Source organism: Gamsiella multidivaricata, assembly GCF_025024155.1.
Source record: "Gamsiella multidivaricata strain RSA 2152 chromosome Unknown BC939scaffold_13, whole genome shotgun sequence".
NCBI lineage: Eukaryota > Fungi > Mortierellomycota > Mortierellomycetes > Mortierellales > Mortierellaceae > Gamsiella > Gamsiella multidivaricata.
Window position 1 is genome coordinate 239,876 of NW_026251721.1, and position 20,310 is coordinate 260,185.

General features: G+C 48.7%; 7 protein-coding genes and 1 non-coding gene across 8 annotated transcripts; 5 read left to right on the forward strand and 3 right to left on the reverse strand.

The window, feature by feature from the left end:
- The first annotated feature begins 607 nt into the window (after positions 1–607).
- BC939DRAFT_490696 (uncharacterized protein) lies at positions 608–2,595 on the forward strand. Its single transcript, XM_051559461.1, has 4 exons — positions 608–810; positions 912–960; positions 1,062–1,232; positions 1,320–2,595. Exons 1-4 carry the CDS (start codon positions 686–688, stop codon positions 2,493–2,495), a joined length of 1,521 nt encoding a protein of 506 aa, XP_051415122.1. The 5' UTR covers positions 608–685; the 3' UTR covers positions 2,496–2,595.
- On the reverse strand, positions 2,592–4,865 carry BC939DRAFT_442865 (uncharacterized protein). Its single transcript, XM_051554449.1, has 2 exons — positions 3,696–4,865; positions 2,592–3,588 (listed from the first exon to the last, which is right to left on the reverse strand). The coding sequence occupies exons 1-2, from the start codon at positions 4,806–4,808 to the stop codon at positions 2,656–2,658; spliced, it is 2,046 nt and encodes a 681-aa protein (XP_051415123.1). The 5' UTR covers positions 4,809–4,865; the 3' UTR covers positions 2,592–2,655.
- A 338-nt stretch (positions 4,866–5,203) lies between these two features.
- BC939DRAFT_t44 lies at positions 5,204–5,276 on the forward strand. The gene has a single exon. It is a non-coding gene; the product is annotated as a tRNA-Gln (tRNA).
- Positions 5,277–7,305: 2,029 nt separating this feature from the next.
- BC939DRAFT_394137 (kinase-like domain-containing protein) lies at positions 7,306–8,693 on the forward strand (the record flags this gene model as incomplete). Its single annotated transcript, XM_051552131.1, has 2 exons — positions 7,306–7,755; positions 8,070–8,693. The coding sequence occupies 2 exons, from the start codon at positions 7,306–7,308 to the stop codon at positions 8,691–8,693; spliced, it is 1,074 nt and encodes a 357-aa protein (XP_051415124.1).
- A 145-nt stretch (positions 8,694–8,838) lies between these two features.
- Positions 8,839–11,920, reverse strand: BC939DRAFT_500552 (uncharacterized protein; the record flags this gene model as incomplete). Its single annotated transcript, XM_051560056.1, has 5 exons — positions 8,839–10,118; positions 10,206–10,846; positions 10,934–10,991; positions 11,095–11,773; positions 11,870–11,920. The coding sequence occupies 5 exons, from the start codon at positions 11,918–11,920 to the stop codon at positions 8,839–8,841; spliced, it is 2,709 nt and encodes a 902-aa protein (XP_051415125.1).
- BC939DRAFT_49902 (Translin family-domain-containing protein) lies at positions 11,728–13,766 on the forward strand. Its single transcript, XM_051559891.1, has 4 exons — positions 11,728–12,268; positions 12,396–12,430; positions 12,529–12,745; positions 12,832–13,766. The coding sequence occupies exons 1-4, from the start codon at positions 11,951–11,953 to the stop codon at positions 13,654–13,656; spliced, it is 1,395 nt and encodes a 464-aa protein (XP_051415126.1). The 5' UTR covers positions 11,728–11,950; the 3' UTR covers positions 13,657–13,766.
- On the reverse strand, positions 13,696–16,654 carry BC939DRAFT_442872 (uncharacterized protein). The gene is made up of 6 exons (XM_051554450.1): positions 16,336–16,654; positions 16,043–16,218; positions 15,595–15,956; positions 14,451–15,227; positions 13,963–14,365; positions 13,696–13,876 (listed from the first exon to the last, which is right to left on the reverse strand). Exons 1-6 carry the CDS (start codon positions 16,511–16,513, stop codon positions 13,793–13,795), a joined length of 1,980 nt encoding a protein of 659 aa, XP_051415127.1. The 5' UTR covers positions 16,514–16,654; the 3' UTR covers positions 13,696–13,792.
- A 573-nt stretch (positions 16,655–17,227) lies between these two features.
- BC939DRAFT_442875 (WD40-repeat-containing domain protein) lies at positions 17,228–19,567 on the forward strand. The gene is made up of 9 exons (XM_051554451.1): positions 17,228–17,376; positions 17,552–17,625; positions 17,720–17,835; positions 17,952–18,111; positions 18,234–18,475; positions 18,584–18,822; positions 18,919–19,080; positions 19,178–19,279; positions 19,383–19,567. The coding sequence occupies exons 1-9, from the start codon at positions 17,318–17,320 to the stop codon at positions 19,420–19,422; spliced, it is 1,194 nt and encodes a 397-aa protein (XP_051415128.1). The 5' UTR covers positions 17,228–17,317; the 3' UTR covers positions 19,423–19,567.
- Positions 19,568–20,310: the final 743 nt, after the last annotated feature.

Consider the following 20,310-nt stretch of genomic DNA (forward strand, 5'->3'; position numbering starts at 1 on the left):
AAATAATTAAAGAGCGGACAAAACTACAGCTCCCGTTCCGCCGCGAAGAAGGGCGATGGCGCATGGAGCTGTTATTTGTTCGGCTGTGTTATGGTCGTCAATGTTGTTATTGCTCTTCCTGTTCGGTGTCTGTGTTGCTTTAAAGAAGAATGAACAGGCAAACGAGTTGTTCCTTTGAAGGATACAGAACAGGCCACTTTTTTTTATTGTTGTCTTGTAGCGGTCTCCTTCCACTCCACAGACATTTCCTACGGCGTGTCTGTACTCTCGGTTGGTAGGCCGAGACCATAATAGCGAATGAAAACAAACTTCCTACCCCACCTTTGCCAGTGAGGACATGCGACGCTGATAGACCAACAATAACAATCTCTGCTGCATGTCCCTGCCCCTGCCCATGCTCTCCAGATGTTCGATCATTCTGTACAGCACATCATGTCTGGTCTGGTCTGCCGATAACTGAGGGACACAACATACATTGCACGCCTCAAATCTCTCGCCCCTGAGCAAATAAACATAGCATGTCGATACGATGTGCCGCAGACGATCGTATGCATATAAAAGAAGCACAAGTCCCCACCCCGTCTGTTTCTGTTTCCTCAGATTCCAGATCTCTCACAAACTCACGCTCACGCCTTTATCCTTCTCCCTCTTCTCTCTCCCCTCCTCCTCTCCTCCTAAAAAGAAAATGAAGTTCTCCTTGAAAGCTGTCGCCCTGGGTGCCTTGAGTGCTTTGTTGGCCACCGCAGCTGTTGCTGCACCTATCGAGAAGCGCGATGCTGCCTCTGATCGTATCGCTGCCTGCTTTGTCGGGTAAACCATCTACGACCAGAACCATCTTCCCCCGGTACTTGCTGACCGTCGCGGATAACATAACTGATATCTCTACGTCCACTGCTCGTTCTCGTGCTTAGCCTCATCTTCACTGGTGCCTGGCCAGGTAGCTGTCAAGCAGCTATTGCTGTAAGATACCGGCCCTTCGTGTGTGCTTGACCTCAACGTGTTATAGTAGATTAATCATCCTCCTAATTCATATCTTTGTTCATAACTCATTCAATCTATAGGTCGACGTCGGTTTGATTCGCTCCATCGCTCTCGACCAGATGTCGATCGACTTCACACCCGCAAACGCATGGGCGCCCCTCACGTCATCCAGCAGTATCACTGCTACCATGCTCTCCATCCCCGGTATCACCCTCCCTATCGACAGCATTAGTCAGCACATCATTATTGCCGTAGGTGAAACTACTCCTGCTGTGTTGCTGCTGTTCACATCATATCCTGCTGCATTTTTAAACAGTTTCATTTCTCGGCTCTAATAGGATAACGGAGTGCAGATCGGTAACATCGATACGCCCTGGACCGGCGCCAGCGTCAGCGGCTCTACGCTGAAGACTTCGTATCCATCATCCGCCCTTAATGTCTTCTCGAGCTCGCACGCCGCCTTCTCCGGCTTCATTAGCGCGCTCTCAACCAGTGCGTCACATCCTTCCACGCTCCAGGGTACAGTTGACGCCAAGCTGAACCTCGGTATCTTTGGCCACCTAACCATCTCCGGCATCGGTTTCAAGTCCTCGGTCCCCTTCTCTGGCTTGAACAACCTGCAAGGAATGAAGTACATCTACTTGATCGATACTAACTTTGACACGCCCGGATTCATCACCTTGACCTCAATCATCAACATCGTGAACCCCAGCAGCCTGAGCCTCAAGCTCGGCAACGTTGCCTTCAGCACCAGCACCTCCGGCGGCGTCGTCGGTACCTCGACCGTTAAGAACCTGTCCTTGGTTCCCGGCAACAACTACGTCCTCTCAACCACCGCCCTAGACACCTCCAAGGCCGCTGCGACTGACTTCCTGAACGACCTCACTGTTAAGGACGTCACCCTCATCCTCTCGGGCTACAACGCGACCTCAACCAATCCAGCCTTGAACGCTGGTCTTGCTGCACTGAAGAGCAACCTGGTCGTGCCCTCTAACTTTGCCGGTACGACCGTGTCCCAGCCCCCATACAAGAACTGGTCCCTGAAGATCTTGCCCACAACAGGCACGGACTTCCAGGCCCAGGTCACTGCTACCTTCCAGTCCCCTTACTACGGATACCCTGTCCAGATGGTCCTTGCCGCGGATGAGTACCAGGATAACTATGCCGCTGTTGACGGCATCTCATCCCAGACCAACATGATGCGTTTGTTCACGTTCGAGAACACCTTGACCTTCTCGGTCTCGGGTACCGGTTCCGCCACTGTCACCTTCAACGTTGCCATCCCTGGTCCCTTCCAAGCTAGTCAAAAGGCTAACTGGCAAGCGTTGGTTACCTACGGTTCCTCCAAGGGTTATATCCCCGTCCAGCTGTCATGGATCGCTAACATCATTGTGAACAACGATGGCATCAACCGCTACGTCGACTGGGGTAATTCCGGCACGCTTCTGCCTGATATTAACATTGCTGTTGGCTCGGACTTTGCTTCCATCCTCAAGGCCTTCCCCGCCGCGTAAAAGCATCATGAAAGGCGCCATCTCTTCAGATGCGTTCGTATTTCATACAACGAGATGTTAATAATAAAACAATAGCAGCAGGCTGTTACAAAAATGCGACTATTTTGTTTTTTATAAAGGAAGAATGGCTGATGCAATTCTTAGTCTATTTAGATGGTATCTATGGCTCGCTTACTGTTTTTCCTGAAGATGCTGAAGGTCCACGCCAAAAAAGAACGCGGTTCATGCCTTCAAAGTTTAACCATGTAGTCTCAATCTCAGGATGGAGCGTTGACAACCAAGTAACAAAATCGCTGTACGATGTCACCGGTCGCGTCAAGGGGTCCTCGTCCTCTTCAAGTATGCATTCCTTTGTCATTGAGTCTACCGTCTCGGACTTTGCAGGATGCCGAGGCAATCGGCGGTGCGGATTATCTCGCCCAAAGACGCAGCAAGGGATGACAGCAAATGGCTTCCCTACCTTGAACGCTGCCCTCACGATCGGTTCGGTTGCCTGATCTGGATGAAGTCCAATGAGGATGGAAGCCCCGCTCATTAAATCTTGATGGGTTATCAAGAACTGATCATCTAGCATAGCCTGTATCCGTGCTGGTTCTGTTCCTTGAAGAGGGCGCGTCAATATTGTAGGAATAAAATCGCCAAGTCCCTCCAGCTCCTCTCCTTCATCCGGTTCCTGTTCCTCTGGATCCTCAATGCCCTTCTGGAGCAAACACTCGTCCTCCATCATCAGCCCCGTAGTATTTGCCTCGGTTCCATCGTCTGCTGTATTTTCTGTTGGTATCGACATTGGGGCGGGTTTGTTCTTGATCACAAACTTGTGTAGCCATTTGCGCTGCCACTTGCGCATGCCCTTTCCCGGACGAGGCTCGATGATGGTCGACTGGATCCCTTGTCTGGTCTGTAGTTCCCAGGACAGATCCCCTCGTCCTCCGGCAATGTCAAGTACGCCCGATCCAGAGTTCAGAGCGTCGCGACTGAAAGTCTTGACGAGCCATTGAGCGAAATAGAGAGCTCGTTCGCGATGCTGGTTCTTGGTGGTCTTTTGATGTGGATCTGAAGCATGGTGGGAGATCTGCCGCTTGGCTCGGATGCGCTGTTGTGTCAGAGATCGTAGTGTATACATATCAGTAATCCAGAACGACATTGGGTTTTTTTTTAAAAAAAAAAAAAAAAAAAAAAGCTGAAACACTTGTTTTTTACCTCTTCGACCCATCTTCGTCTCTCGGCCTTGAGTTTCACAGGGTCAGTCTCATGCCAAAAGAGACATATATCCTTGTTGCACTTGCCTGAATTCAACCAGAACTTACAATGCGGCTGTGACGGATCGCCTCTCTGCTGTTTCTTGGCCGTCACTCTTAGCTCCTGTCCTACTACAAGTCCTGATACATCAGCGTCCACCTCCGCACTTTTCCTTTTTCTGCTTTGTTTCATGGTGCTGTTCTGATCCTGCTCCTTTTTGGACGTGGCATGAGTGACGGACGATCCTGGGTTCGGCTCGAATGTCTCCTCGCCCTGCCAGAGCTCCAAAATCTCAAAGTCTAGACAATGTAGGATTGCAGTCCATTGCGAATGTTGAACGTCGCCGTCGCTGTTGTCGTCATGGCCACGGTTCCGCTGTGAGAGTTCAATGTCACCGTTGACCTCGACTACGGAGCCCAGCTGAACTTTTCTCCATAGATCGTCAATCTCCTTTAGTGAGTGGACAGGGTAGCGCGCAATGACTTCTATCCTCAGAACTGATTTGTCGTGAGAATGTCCGTCCTCTTGAAGTTGGTCTTGATGCTGCTGTTGTCGCGTTTGTTGATGTTCCTGGCCATCTGCAGAGCCATGATGTGGTGACTCAATGCCCTCCCATACGCTAAGCTTGAACCCGTCTTCTATGCTGCCGGAAGTTCCACCACTAACGGCTATTGTTCCTCCTGATGTAATTGAGGATGCTGATGTATTGCAATCCTTATTAAATGATCCATCTTCGCTGATTAAACTCCTCTTGCGGCGTACAAGTGAAACATCCAGGAAGAACAGTTTCCGCGATAGTTTCCGTTTGTGGATGATGCGCCCTTGTATATAGTACTTCCGCTGCGGTTGAAACGGCAGTCTAGTAGGCTGTTGACCGGAAGAAAAAGTTGCTGGTCTTGTGTTCTGTGGCGGTGTTGACTCCACTGTAGGAACAGGCGGTGATCCTTGGGGAGTGCTTCCTGTGGTACCGATTATTGACTCATTGTAAACAGGAATATCTTGGTTGATGGCTGCTGGGCCTTCGCGAATCAGTTTTTGAAGCAACGAGGCATCGACTTGAATAGGAGTTGACATGATCTGATCAAGATAACGCAAAGGCACAGCTGCACCCTAAATGTCTTACCAACCTCGTTTGCCGCAATTAGGTTTACCTGTCCACAACAGGCCGACTCCATATATCAGACAGTCGCCAACAAGCCACATTCCTCCGCAATCATATCAGTGCGTTAAAAGCTGAAGACTGAGTGTTACAGAAAAGGTATCTTCTCCATCCCCTCCATGGCTGTCGACCTCCTCCCCCTTGCAGGCAAAGGAGTTTTTTTTTATTATTAACATAAATCCCCTCCCCCTTGCAGGCAAAGGGTCCCAGGTGGCCTCAGAAAGTACTCAAAGGTTGTCTATCCTGCTCACGTGATTTAGTAAATGAGATATATAAAGGATATTTTAGAGTTTCAGCGTGTCAAGCAAATGGTTTCGTGTTGTAATTGGTTAGCAATCAAGACTCTGAATCTTGCAATCCGAGTTCGAGTCTCGGCGAGACCTCTTTTGATCTTTTGAACAGAAAAATAAGTGCCTCTTGTTATCTGAAAGCGCGAGAAGACAAAACACTTGGTGCATTTGCCGATGATAAAGGCGACCTGAGCGTAAACCACACACCCTCTCGAACACAAGAAAGATATTACTTGGGTTATAACCCGATTTTCAGGACATGCGAACATGCGAATTACATGGATTTCCTGTGGGAATTGACTTGAATGCTCAACGTGGCAAATTGATTTCCGCATGGGTTGTCAAATAAAGCTGACAACCCAGGTTGCCGAGTAGATTATTCCTACAAACTTGATTGCCTATACCCACCAAAACGTGGTTGGTGCGTGCTCGGGACATGGTCATGCTTTACTCCGTTATCAACATGGTAGACTCTGTCATGCACCCACAGGATTCTTTATCAAACTGACACGAGCATGCAGGACGATCAGGGCGGACACCTGTCCTATTGTCGGTCAGGATCACGTTCATCACGAAGCGTGCCATACATAGCCTATATGGAACAATGACCCTTGCGTACAATAGTTCTGCACAATGAAAAACAAAATAAATGAGTGCTAAGGGATATAAATATCCATTTTATTTGAGGGATTGCTCAGATGTTAGATCAGCTGGCAATGTACTGTACATCTTGAAAAGAAAAGAAATAAGAGGGAGGCAGGGGCAAGAGCAACTTCAAGAATAGGGGATAGGACCTGTTGTGGTCGTGGACTATATGGAGTATGGACTTTGGATTATGGCCTAGTTCTCGTGGCCATGTCCATGTATGCATGGACAGACTACATGCAATCAGATGTAAATATAGTCTATTAGAGAACTTGTTGTCCACCCGATTGAAGCACATGGGAAAAATATATGTGTGCAGAGTGCAGACAGATCCTTTCTCCAGGGACAAGGACAAGAACAGAGGCAGGGACAGGAACAGGAACAAGAACAGAGACAGGTACAGGCACAGGTACAGGCATCTGAGGCCAATGCAGCGTAGATTGTCAATTATCAGTTAGAGAGATGGTTGCACAAAGAGTTCGATTTGACAGCAAAAATGCCTCAAATGAGGATATTTATTTGTGTAGCGTGTGTATCCTTGATAAGAATGGCCATAAAAATTTGTTCGTCTTTCTCCGAAGAGCTAGAAAAGAGCGCCGAAGAAGAGGGAGAAATAATAATCCCTCAGTTAAAAGTCTCCTCCTTCTCCGCCTTTCTTCTCTTCCTTCTTCTTCTTTTGCTTCTCTCTCCTCTTTGTCTTCGCCACTTCGTTTGTTCCGCGCCTTCTCAACCACATTGTTTTCCCACTACCAGTCTTTTCCCTCCGTATAGCATGTTGGGTCACAAAGAATAACACCACGCCCCCTTTTCACTCCACAGTCTTGATCACTTCCAACTCGATCAACCCTTCGGACAAACTGAATCCCTATTCAACTTTCCACTTTGACTTTATACTCCACTCCACTCTACTCCACTCCACTCTACTCCACTCCACTCTACTCTACTCTTTTTGTTGTCTTGTCTTTTGTTTTTTTAGAAGCATCCCAACTGTATCAACATATAGACACTTTATTTTTTGTATCACTGCTTTCTTGCTGCTTTGCCCATTTTGTACATTCATACCCATTGCCACATTAGTTCATTCACCTGTATTCTATTCACCTTCATCATGGTAACCTTTTCCACCGACTATTGGGCCCCTGCCATGGAGGTCAACGTCCGCCGTCGCCAAGAGAAGTCGCCTCTGCACGTCGGTCCCGGTACCAACGCCTCCCAGCGCCAATACCTGCACCAGGACGACCATTGGAGCACCCTCCGTCAAGTCCCCACTATCGGCTCCTCTTCTTCTGCTAACTCGGGTATGGGCTTCAGCACCAACAACGAGTCGCCCTCCGCACTCAAGAAGATCTTTTACCCAAAACCTCCGCCTGTGGCTGTGACCAACAAGAAACAGACCCTGATCCACAAGATCTTTCATGTGGAATCCAAGTCTGGATCCGCCAGTCCTCCATCCTCGCCCATCTATGTCAACAGCCCAATGCCATTGGAACAACAGGACCCCTACTTGTTGAACGCGACCAACAGCTCGTTGGAAAAGAAGACAATTTTCAACTTTGCAAGTGTTCTAGGACGTGCCTCGTCCTTTGGTGGCAATGGAAGCGATCGTAGCGAATCCAAGAAGGCGGGCGCGACCGCTGGTCAGGGTGACTGCACGTTGCTACGAAAGTATGGCTTGTGCGACAAAGGCAACATTGGCCAGGGAGCAACGGCGGTTGTGCGCTTGGCCCACAAGCTGTCGGAGGATGACGAGACCGAAAAGTTGTTTGCGGTCAAGGAGTTCCGTAAGCGGAGAAAGGATGAGACCGAGAAGGAGTACGTCAAGAAGCTGACGAGTGAGTTCTGTATATCCTCGACCCTTCATCACGAAAACATTGTCGAGACCGTGGATCTGGTCCAGGATGAGCAGCAGCACTGGTGTGAAGTCATGGTATGTCTCCTCCTCCCACTTTTCGTCACAGTTTATTCGTCCAAGCAAAGGAAATATTGACAACTGCGGGGCTGAGTGCAAGGAACTGCGGCACTACGACGTTAGTCATGGGGAATGTTGCCCTTTCGGCCTCGTTTTCTTTCTCTGTCGACTTTGTACGCCATTTGGGCCATAAACCACTAGCACGCCCCGCAGTTCTTTCCTGTGGATTTCCATTCCTTCCTTTTGTGTTACAGTGGCAGGGGAACAGCCCAACTCTTATTCTTTTGTCCCTATGAAACTAATCATAGCCACAACTTTTCCATCCCTAATAGGAGTACTGCTGTGGAGGAGACCTGTACAACACCATCAAGCAGGGCCACATGTCCCGGATAGAGATCGACTGCTGCTTCAAGCAGCTCATCCACGGCATCGCCTACCTGCACTCCATGGGCGTCGCTCACAGAGACATTAAGCCCGAGAATCTGCTCCTCGACGGCCAGGGTCGCCTTAAGATCACCGACTTTGGTGTGTCCGATGTGTTCCGCATGTGCTGGGAGAAATCCCCCCATCTGTCCAAGGGTCTCTGCGGGTCAGAGCCCTACATCGCTCCGGAAGAGTTTCTCAAAAAGGAGTATGATGCCCGTTGTGTCGATGTCTGGGCCTGTGGCATTGTTTACTACTGTATGGTCTACCAGGGCATCCCTTTCCGCGCTGCGACCGCTCAGGACCTTAACTACCAGCATTACCTCGAGATGAAAGCCATCAACAACTACGAGCCCTTCGAGAAGCTGCCTTTTGGTGCCAGGAATCTAATGAAGAAAATCTTGGATCCTAACCCAGAGACCCGCATCACCGTCGAGGCCATCCTCGAGGATGAGTGGTTCAAGTCCATCGAGATCTGCATCCATGGCGAGAACCAGGATCCTCATCGTCACTTCGAGCCAAGCCTGTACTAGAGAGAAAAGCTATTGACTAGCCATTTCGTATCATCCTTATCCATCGTTATGTTATATAAAATATATTTTCATACCATACACTTCTTCGCATAGGAACAACTGCTGCTTATGCTTCTTAATTACAACATTACAATCTTTATGAAGGTCAGCGGAGGCCGACTTCTTCTATCATGATTGCGGCCTCAATGATGCTCTCAAGCTGGTCCCAACGGAATTTCAGTGTTCCTCCAATAGTGCTGAGTGTTCTCGACATGACGAGCCATCCAGACGTCGTATTCTCGTCGATCGATTGCTGGCTGCTCCCATCCGGATACAGCACATTCTCCAATCCAGTGTTCTTAATCTCATCCCTCCTGATCCCTCGTGCCTCGATCCATGACCAGACCAAGACCTCAATCATCATCACCACCCATTCAACCTGTTCCAAGTCCTTGGCGTTCCATTGATCCAACCCGTCGTCTTGATCTGTAGTCGTCTTTGATGATCCACCCACGCTCGTCAGGTGCAACTCCAGGTCATCCGAGTTATCATCGGAAAGCGAAAGTGATGATAGTGACGATAGAGATGATATCGAATTTCTCCGCTTCCTGCGAGTTTTCTTTTTGGTAGTCGTATTCTTAGTCTTGACGTTGGTCTTGGCAGTACGAGCCTTTGTTGAGGATGCGGCCGGCCGAACGTTGTTGGGCATGGCATATTCTTCCACAACCGTTCGGAAACTCAACTGAGACCCGGCGCTACTCTTGGATGTTGTCTTCGATCGAAACCAGTGGTCTACAAGCACCATCACAAATACACTGGATCCCATGCATATGCCTGTCTGACTTTTGAGGACGCCGCCATAGTCATCCTGATCGAATACCGAGTAACGATGTATGTCGGAATCATCGTTCTGCTGAAGCTGATGCTCTGCTTCACCCTTTTCTTTCCTTAGCTTTACGCCAGCACCAGACCCAGTACCAGAATCGAGCAAGCATGGACCCTGAATCAAGGTCTTCAAGAATATCTCCATCTGATCCAGGCTGTATCTCTCTGCCAAAAACAGTATTGCTGACCGTGATTCTGACCGACTCAAGCCACGAGTAGTTGGAATCTTACTCAGTTTAGGAAGCTGAGAGATAACATCCCTTGCCAAATCTTCCAGTCCCTTTTCGACTGAAAGCTGTCCTGCCTCTATAAACCGGATCAGGAGCAATAGAATTTGTTGACCGAGTTGTAGGATCTCCATCCCCGCAGAATTCAGCTTACACCGCTCGTTGAGTGGCCAGGCGCGTGAAGACCGGATACTGCTTGATGGCTCAAGGTAGCGTGGAGAGATCCCCAATGCAATGATTTGTAAGGCGACGTCCAGTGCTATTCGAACGGACCGTCCAGGCGTAAAGAGATCGACCCGCATGACGTCTTTATAAAAGAACGTTGTCTTCGATACTACCATAGACATAGCCAGGAACGTTAGTAACGCATGTCACCAGAAATATCTTAGTACGATAGGTCGTACAGCGATCGGAAACTAACCATTGCGCAGGACCGCATCCTGCTCCAAGACTCTGAGAAGCAGCCCTACAATAGCACGCCCAATATCCTCTCGAATCTCCTGTTCCTCCGTGACGATTACACCGTCCTCTACCTTCAGCATGTCCTCTTCGTCTATCCTCCTGACCGAGCGTGTCGTCTCAAACGCTCCGTCTCCTTGTAATCGCATGTGAATATGATATTCCTGTAGAGAAATATGGTGCGCTGTCTCCGGTTTTGTATCCAGACCAAACTCTGTCTTGATTAGATCCCAGATATCGTTCCAGCTGGGAAGGCGTCCTGGGTGAAAGGCTCTTGGGGGGATGTCTAGAAATTTCGCCACCATCGATCCGTTGTTGGTGCCGCTGCTATTGTTATTTTGCCGAGTGCTCATCCCCGACCCCGTTTCTGATCCAGATCCTACCATAGACGACGATGACCCCGAAATATTTGATTGTCTTGAAAAAGAGCTTCTTCCATCCGCAAGTTCACGACGCCGCTTTTGAACATCCCAGATGTCTGTGAAGGGCTCTGGGCCGTGGATGGTGAGCGTGCGGTCCAAAACATGGATGGCTGCCTCGATCGTGGCGGGCTCCGTCAGAGGCGAGAGGATGACAGCATAGAAAAAAGCGGCCACGAATTCCCTATCGATATAAGCGTGTCGCTGTCGTCAGCAAGTATCACTAGAATTCAGGAGCAAACGGCTCTTATTGAAGAGTGTTTTTGCTTACTTAGTAGGTCGTCTATAGGGTCCGAGTAGGATATCAAACATTTCAACTCCAGAAGCATCTACAAATCGACCACGAAAAAAGAAGAAAAAGAATATCAGCATGCGGACGAATTTGGTGGTGGTTCAAAGCTGTTTCTAAATCATATATAATGGCAAACATACCCATTCCTTCCTTGAAGTACACTTCGATCATTTGTTCCGTGTTCCTGTTGAAAGTCCTCACCGCATCCTGATCCTGGCTCGCTGTTATACTGTCCTTGGACGTACGAGCGCCGCTTGGTACTCCTGAATCCATGCTGGCTGTCTCCTTTTTTATTGGCCCCCGAGGTGTTGACTTGATTGGCGATGTTGGCTCGGATTTCGTCCTGACATCATCTTTTTCCGTGGTATCAATAGATAGTTGATCTAGTTCTTCAATATATGATCCTTCCAGTCGCTGCTTTTTCGGTCTTGGTGGTTCTGTAGATTTGTCCTGACCAATGTCGCGACTTTGAAAGACGTTTTCTATTTGGTCCACATCCTTTTCCGTCTTGATTCTGGGTGTTAATTCAGCATCTCCGGCGCCCTGCATATGTAGATTCACGTCCTGCTCAATTTTGATTGCTGGTGTGAGACCTGATATCGACGCCGCTGTGAGTCCTGTTGATGTCGTCGAAAACTGCGTTTTCTTCCGCGCGGATACTACGACTTGCCGATGTGTCGATGGAAAGACCTTTGTGCCCTCACGATAGCCCGAATTATGGAGCCACTCATACAATTCGACGAGCTCTGGATTGATGCATCGACTGGTAGAGGACGGGACCCATTCGCCGGTAGTCGAAACAAGGTACTCTATTCCTGACTATTCGTTCCAAAAGAAACGGAGGTCGGTATCAGTTCTTCACTAGAGTCAGAGCAAGTGCTGGTTAAGGGAAATTCAAGGCTCCAAAGACATTACTTCCGTCTGTCGCTTGTCAATGATCCTTGCCCGCTCGAGTCTTGAGGACATGGTGTGCCTGACTGACTGGCCGATGGAAAGATGCTGGAAAGAATGGTGGCGCTCTTCTCCAAGCAAGGCGAAGATATTCAGTCCACAGTCACCTCAGAAACGCGCAGCTGGCTTCGTTTCGTTCCACACACAAGATCAACATCAACCATGGAGGACACACATATGTCGACACCGCCGATTGCCTCAACCAGCATGTTGAACCCATTCTTGGCTTTGGGCCAGACTACTGCACCCTCGGCCACCACAGAACATGCGATCAAAGAGGAAGGTGACGACGCTATCCGATCCAGGCTTGGAACGTCCCTTGTTAACGACTTCGCCATATACCGAGACATCCTGGAGGAGCATGTATGCAATATGCAACAACAGCAAACATGGATACAGCCCGTTTCATAAAAGAGAACGAGCTCCTTTTTTTTTTAAACTGATCAGACCATGATATCCGTTATTGTTAAAACACTTGAAAAACGATTAGTATGGCCGGAGAGAGCGCATCATCAAGGTCTCCAGGCAAGCAGGATTTGCAGCATTAAAGGATATAATCAGACGCGTCATTTGCGCTAACCGCGATTTATCCTCATCTTCGCATTGGAATGTTTTCATTTTAGGGACATCAACATCCTCAGTAAAAAGATGATCTTTGCGCTCCACCGTGCGGATCCTAGGGAATTTCTCCCACAGTTTTCGGCCGCGTCCGAAGCACTCGGAGAATTTAAAGACAAGCATGCCACGGTCTTGAAACTTTTTCACAGAGCCGCCATAGATCTGCAAGGATCTAATTATTACAAGTACCAGCGAAGCTTTTTGGGAGCCATGCAGGAATATGTAAGCTCAATCTTCGGAACTCTTGGATCCGAATCGAGTTCAGAACAATAACCAGCTCGAATTTTTGATTCTACGCGCATATATAGATCGAGGCGATGACGCTGGAGTACTATCTGGTCCAAGGCAAATTGATGCCCAAGTGTGCACTCGAGGCAGACCTGAACTTCATGACAACTTCAGAACAGTTCGCGAACCCAGACTTGATCATTGATATCGGGCAGACCCAATTCGGTGGTGGTGGAAATAGCAGTGGAAGTGGAGGTCCACGCGGAAGGTCCAACAGAGATCACCGAAAAACACCCTATAATAAGGACAGATCAGATTCTTCACGAAAGTCAGGGAATATAGCGCTTACAGGACCAGTGCCAGTCAACACAACTGCCGTAATAGCAACAAGCAATACATCCGACGCGCAGGCAGCACCTATGGTTGCTGAGATGGAAACAGGGACACCCTTCACAAAATCAATACAACAGACAAGACTAACGATGGAGGTCACCGACGAGGACTACTTGCTGGGCATAGCGGATCTGACTGGAGAACTGATGCGTCTGGCGATCAACACTTTGGGCCAATCTCTTATAGCCCCTGTACAGGATTCGAACACCATGGGTGGAATCCCTCTACCATCTCCCGAAGAGCGTGTGCAACATATCCTCTCGTTCTTGCGAAATATCAAAAGTGGATTTGATGGGCTCGTACTTACACGAGCATCACCTCTTTTTAAAAAGATGAGTGCATTCAAGCAGTCGCTCAACAAGATCGAAATGGCCTGCTACAATGTTAAGGTGCGTGGAGCCGAATACCCACCAGAGATATTGCGACAAATGCTGATAAACGCACAGGATAATGGAGGCGGGAATAACGGAGCTGCAGGTGGCGCGGAGACCGGAAACGATGAGGAAGATTAGCCCTCCATTTTTTTTTCTTTTTTCTTTGACAATAAAAACGTTGTATTTCCAAGACTTTTATTATTAACCGTTTGCATTGAGCTTTCTCCCTTAATGATGGTATGGTGCTGGCACATCCTTTTCAATTCCAACGACTTTACTCGATCTCGGCATACATGCGTTCAATTTCGACCTCGTATCTCTCCTTTGCCGTGTGCCTCTTCAGCTTGAACGTGGGGGTCTAATCCAGAGACGAGTGGTGTGTTAATGTACAGCTATTTCGAATCAATTCTTTGTAAGGATTCGTCAGTATGCTTGTGGACTTACAAGTAGATCGTTTTCAATCGAAAATTGCTCCGAGGTCACATGGATGTTCTTCAGGATCTCAAACCCCTTCAGGTCCGATTCGCGCCCAAACGCGGCGAGCTCCTTGAGAAGAGTTTCTTTGACAAGAGGTACGGCGCAGAGCTCCTCGTAGCTCTTGTCTTTCAGCGCATTCTCGTTTGCCCACAGCTTGAGTGTCTCTGCATCGGGCACGACAATTCCAACCAGGGTAGCTTTGAGAGAGTGGCCATAAACAAAGACCTGAGCGACCAGTGGATGCTTGTCCAAAATACTCTCGATTTTTTCGGGTGCGATGTATTCGCCCTGAGCCAGCTTGAAAATGTTCTTGACGCGGTCAATCAAGACCAAGCGTCCACGATCATCCCACTGACCGACATCGCCAGTACTAGTTAAAATAAAATAAGGGTATAAGTGCCACAATATATACAGATATACAGGAAGGTCTGAACCGCAAAGGCTTTATATCTCACCTGGCCCAGCCATCGGTTTCGAGTGTCTCTTCCGTTTGCTTTGGAGCCTTATAGTAGCCCTTGAAAACAGAGTTTCCTCGAAGCATGATCTCGCCACGAGAGAATGGCTTATCTTGAGAGGTGTAGTTCATGGCAGGAATGTCCTTCAGCTTCACCTCGACGCATAGCTGGGGAGGACCCACTTGACCGGGAGTCAAGTCACCCTTGTAGCTCATGGACAAGCCAGCCGCCTGTTCAGTCTGACCGTAACCTTCATAAACATCGGCACTGAAGCAGATGCGGAGGAAATCGATGACATCGGGAGAAATGGGAGCCGAGCCGGAGACGATATGCTTGACCTTGCCACCGAGGCGGGCTCGGATAGCACCGAAGACCAGACGATCCCATAGAGCATGTTCCAAAATACCGCGTCTTAGATTGGCCTTCTTGGCTGCGTAGGCACGGTTGAAGAGGAAAGCCGCAATGCCCCCCTTGGCCTTGACACCTGCCAAGACCTTGTCGTAAATCCTGTTGAAGAGACGAGGTACTGAGACAAAGATAGTTGGCTGCAAGACTGCCACATCATCCAACAGCTTCAACGTATCGCCCTGATAGTATCCAATACGTGCAGCGCCTGAGATCATGACGGCCTGGCAGAGACGCTCAAAGACATGGGCCAATGGCAAGTACGAGATGTGCGTATCGGCAACAGAAGGGATGAAGAACTTTTGATGTTTGGCCAGGGTATGAAAGGAGCTGATACCGGCGACAAAGTTCTTGTGGCTCAAGACAGCACCCCTAGAGCAGTATGTGGAAGACACCCAACAACATTTATTAAACAAGGTATCGATAAAGCGAACAGGGTTGGTATTATATGAAGCCAAACAATTTCTAGCACGGCACTCGACTTTGTGGTACCATGCCAATTAAACTCCTCCCCGCACAAACATATGCACATCCGTAGAACAAGCGTGACAATAGACAACAAGAGTAACTCCGTTGCCTGTAAAAATGAAAGCCGAAAAGATGGACGCTCAAAAATAAAATAAAAAGAGGAGCCATGCCCGGACCCCAACAGAAATGTCTGAGCGTCCTGTGGGGCTCCGAAAGTGAACAAACGAAACAATTGGTGCGCGCTTTACGCGCTTACATGTACTATACTTACTTTGGGGTGCCTGTAGTTCCAGAGGTGTAGCAGATGGTGGCAGTATCTTCCGAAGTTGGGGGAGTGGCCGGCACAGGGTTATCGAGACCGCTACGCTCAACCTCGGTCCAGGCTACAATCTTGACGCCCAATTCTTGGCCCTCGATAATGAGGGCCTCGTCGAAGGCGCCCATTACCACAATGATCTTGACCGTGGGTAGGGCCGACTTCATGTTAAGCAGGATCGAAGCTTTGTCACCCGAAGCGATGACAATCTGCATCTCGGTCTGGTTAACGATGAACTCGATGGCAGAGACACCCAAAGTATCATAGAGCGGTACGGACGTGTAGTTATACATATAACCAGCGAGCTCACTCATGGTCTAGTGTACACGAGAGTATACTCATGTTAAAACGAATTCTAGATCTCCCATTTTGATGATCTGCCGTTCTTTCATCATGAACTCACCCACTCCGCCCGGTTAATGGAAAAAATACCAAAGTTAGAGCTTGGGGCCAAGCCCAGGTGCGCAAGACCTGCTCCGAAATGGGTCACGCGCTCCTGCACGCGGGAGTAGCTCATCCACTCGTAAGGCTGCGGGACACCGTTGACGATGGGGCGGTACCCAAGGAACTGTCCACCCTCTGCGCAAAGAGCGTTTGCAATGCAGACAAAACAGGAACAGCTAATTTAATATGGGTACATGAAGCAAGAGCGAAGCTGCGCCCAAGAACTTAATGCCGTAATGCCATGTGAGTTACCTGAGCGTTGGACACCTTCCAAAAAGTTTTCGTAAAGGGTTGTGATGGTACTGTTGCCCTTGGAAGACTGGTAGCTCTGAACGAGTTTGTCGGGACAGAGGATGCTACGACGAGGCTTTCCCTCGCCAGGGATATTGGGGCTGCCGGCAACCTCGATCGAGTACATTTGGGTGGTCATCGTGATGAAGTTGAAGTAGAAGGTGATGGGAAAGAATGAGGAGCGGTTGTGTAATTGCAACCGAGAGAGTGAAAAAGAGAGACAGGGAAGAGAAGGAGGGTGTAGGAAAAGGGAAAATGGTTGGGGAAACGAAGAGAGAAGGGAAAAAAGGAAAGAGAAGAGGAAGGAAAAGACAAAGCGCCTTCATATACTACAAAAAAGAACGTCCAGAATGCGACCCCACACACAAACACAGCGTTTCTCACACCATACCTGGAATGCATTGTTTATTCGAGTCGAATATTGTCCTTTCCATCTGCTCTTGACCCTTTTCCCTTTACCATTGCTACTGCTGCTGCTGCCACTGCTGCCACTGTTGCGACTGTTGCGACTGCTGCGACTGTCGCCACTGTTGCGGTTGCTGCACTCGCATGCTGCAGGCGTTGTTGCTTACTGCTGCGGTGCCTCAAAGTGAACAACGGGGCGGGTGTCTGACTCTGTTGATTTTTACTCGCATCCCTGCCCACGACCGTGCCTGGCGCCTTTTGAAAGGGGGCAAACTCTATTTGACTCTCTTCTCCACCCGGACAGCGGCCCCACCCCACGCAAGCTTAAGTTCGTGGCAAAAACAAATTGATGCAACTCGTGACTGCCTTCAACGCGACCGCGTGCACTCCCCCCTCCCCCCTCCCCCTCTCCCTTTCCCTTTTCTGCTCAGGGTTCTCTTCGTCGTCGCCTCTACTCATTCCTTCTCTCGACTTCTCCTCGACTTCTCCTCCCATCCGTCCATACTTCCAACACAACCATCCAAAGAATAGCCCCGCCATGAACGTCAGTGCAAGAGGGACCGACCTGCTCTTCATCAACTTCAACCAGGACTTCAGGTGTGTACACTAGCAGCCCTACACACGCCCCTTCAGGACTATGTCACGAACTGCATGTGCCGCTCGAAGGATTCGCCGACCAGCTGACACTGCGTTCTTTCTTCCTCCTCTCTCTCTCTTCCTCCTCTCTCTTTCTTCCTCCTCTCTCTTTCTTCCTCCGTCGCACCGTCTACAGCTGCATTTCTGTCGGGACAAAGCATGGATTCAGAATATACAACTGTGAGCCTTTCGGAAAGTGCTACTCCAAGTGTATGTATCGGACTGGATACCTCCGTTTGCTGTAACAAAAGACCTGCTGGGCCCAAAGGTTGACCCTTTCCTGCTCCTTATCTATTATCTGCAGCCGATAGCTCTATTGGAATTGTTGAAATGTTGTTCTGCACATCCCTCGTGGCAATCGTGGGCACAGGGGACCAGCCTCTGTCCTCACCCAGGAGACTTCAAATCATAAATACCAAGGTCAGACAGGAGAACACAGCAGAAACAGGATGGTCATGGAATCAAGGAAGTTACTGTGCCATTTCCACAGATCCTGACTTGTGCTTTCAACATCAACTCGCTCTTTTACATAATAGCGTCAGTCCACTATTTGCGAGCTGACTTTCCCCACCACCATCCTCTCCGTCAAATTGAACCGCAAGCGTCTCATCGTGGTTCTGGAGGACCAGATCTACGTCTACGATATCAGCAACATGAAGCTCCTCCACACCATCGAGACAAGTCCGAACCCTAATGGTATGCGACATGGAATCAGTTGGTGCTACCAATTTATTTCTTGACTATGACTCCAGTCTTCAAATAGAGATGTATCGCTGACAGTAGACTATGATATCTCTCATTTTATCTCTTCTTTTCAGCTATCTGTGCTCTCTCGCCATCTGGTGATAACTGCTTCCTCGCATATCCATCTCCAACCCCATCGCCTACCTCGCCCTTTTCCAGCAATGGACGCGACGACCCTCACGGACCATCTGGCGATGTTCTGATCTTCAATGCTTTGACTCTGCAGGTCGTCAATATTGTCCAGGCGCACAAGACATCGGTGTCCAATATCTCGATTAACTCTGAGGGCACAATGCTTGCAACAGCGAGTGACAAGGTGTGTATAGGACATGGTTTTTGCCCTCTCAGACTCGATATCAATATCTACAATGCCTAGAGAAAAGCTATTAGGGCATACTAAACCCATATTTTTTTTACAAAATAGGGAACTGTTATTCGCATTTGGTCCATTCCTAATGCTCAGCGACTCTATCAATTCAGGCGAGGATCCCAATCTGCACGGATTTACTCTCTCTCGTTCAACATGGCTAGCACCCTCCTTTGCGTCTCCAGTGACACGGATACGGTGCACATTTTCAAACTAGGGGGATCAAGCCCCAGCAATAGCCAGCGCAATGGAGGTTTGATTGACGGCTCGTTCGACATTAGGAAATCAGGAGTAGGGTATGTCAATGCATTGTGTCTTCCTGTTTAAGATGCCTGAGACAAGAGTGAGCAAAAGAACTAAGATCTCTCTGCTTTGCGATGCAATTTCGATAGCTCGGTACTCCGTCGCCAGTCAATGCATTTTGGAAGGAACATCGCAGGAAGTGTTGGTTCGTATCTCCCCGGAGCCATCACGGAGATTTTCGAGCCATCGCGTGACTTCGCATACCTGAAGCTGCCAAGTGCAGGTGTCCAGAGTGTCATCGCTCTCAGCAAGTATGTTGCAATTAAAACGCCACGTTTAAATCAAGGGGAATGTCGGGACTATTTGCTAATCTGCATTTCTTTTCCTTCTGTGAATATCGAACCATAGCTCGACACCGCAGGTCATGGTTGCCACATCGGACGGATATCTGTATCAGTACAATATCGATCTTGAAAATGGTGGGCCATGCGTGCTGCTCAAGCAATTTAGGTCCGTTTCTTGTCCGCATGAGCATCAGTATTGTGAAGGGAAGGGTCCAGCATCTTTGATTGCTTACTACTATATCTCATTTTGCTGTGTTTATGTTTTCTAGTTTGCTGGAGTCATCGTCAGAGGAGTTCGGGACTCAATGAGCACCAGGATAAGTTGTCGGCTGTTTCGAGAATGATTCCTTTGCACAGCCGCTTCAAGTGTAGTATATCGCGATTAGCGGTGCATTGCTCGAGGCATGCAACTTGCTGCGCGTATCAAATAAAACTATGAGAAAGTCACTGCCCTTGCATCAAAGTGAGTTTTTTTTTTTTTTTTTGATAACTAGGACCCACGGAGACGTGTGGGCTTTATTCCCTCGCATCAAAGTTGAGTGCTCTTTTTTATATTGACCAAAAAAAGATTGAGTGCAGGTCTAACACGAAAGCGGCAGTCGATGGACTACTGTAGATAAAATAAAAATACAATACAGACTTTCTCGTTACCTTTCTTAACAGTGAAAGAATGTACTCAAGCAGCATTTGGGTGCAATGGGGCTCAAGTCTAGAGTTTTTTTTTTTTTTTTATTAACTAGGATCCTCAACGATATGGGATTTGTAGTCCACAGAGGCTGTACCTCATAACGTCTCCTACAAGCAGCATAGCTACATCCGTCCCAGCCTACACCGACACAGATATCCTGGTTTCATAATCGCTGACCGCATGGGCAAGTACCGCACGTGTCTTGCTCGCTACGCGACCTGTTGCGCCATGGCAACTTTTAGTCTGATCCTTTCACTTTTAGGAACTTCAGTCCTCCCGTTCTCTCCATCACGTCCAACCTCAAACGACCCTGATATTGACTCAGCAACCGCTCGTCCGCCATCCTTGATAACCAATGCGTGTTCAATGCTAACTCCTGCCGCTTATATCGTCTAGAAGCAATCCCGCTGCTGCCTGTGCCGCCTGCTACTGGGGCTCAATTTTTTTTTTTTTTTTTTTTTTATTAACATAAATCCCCATGAGCACGCGACGCAGCCTGCTACTGGGGC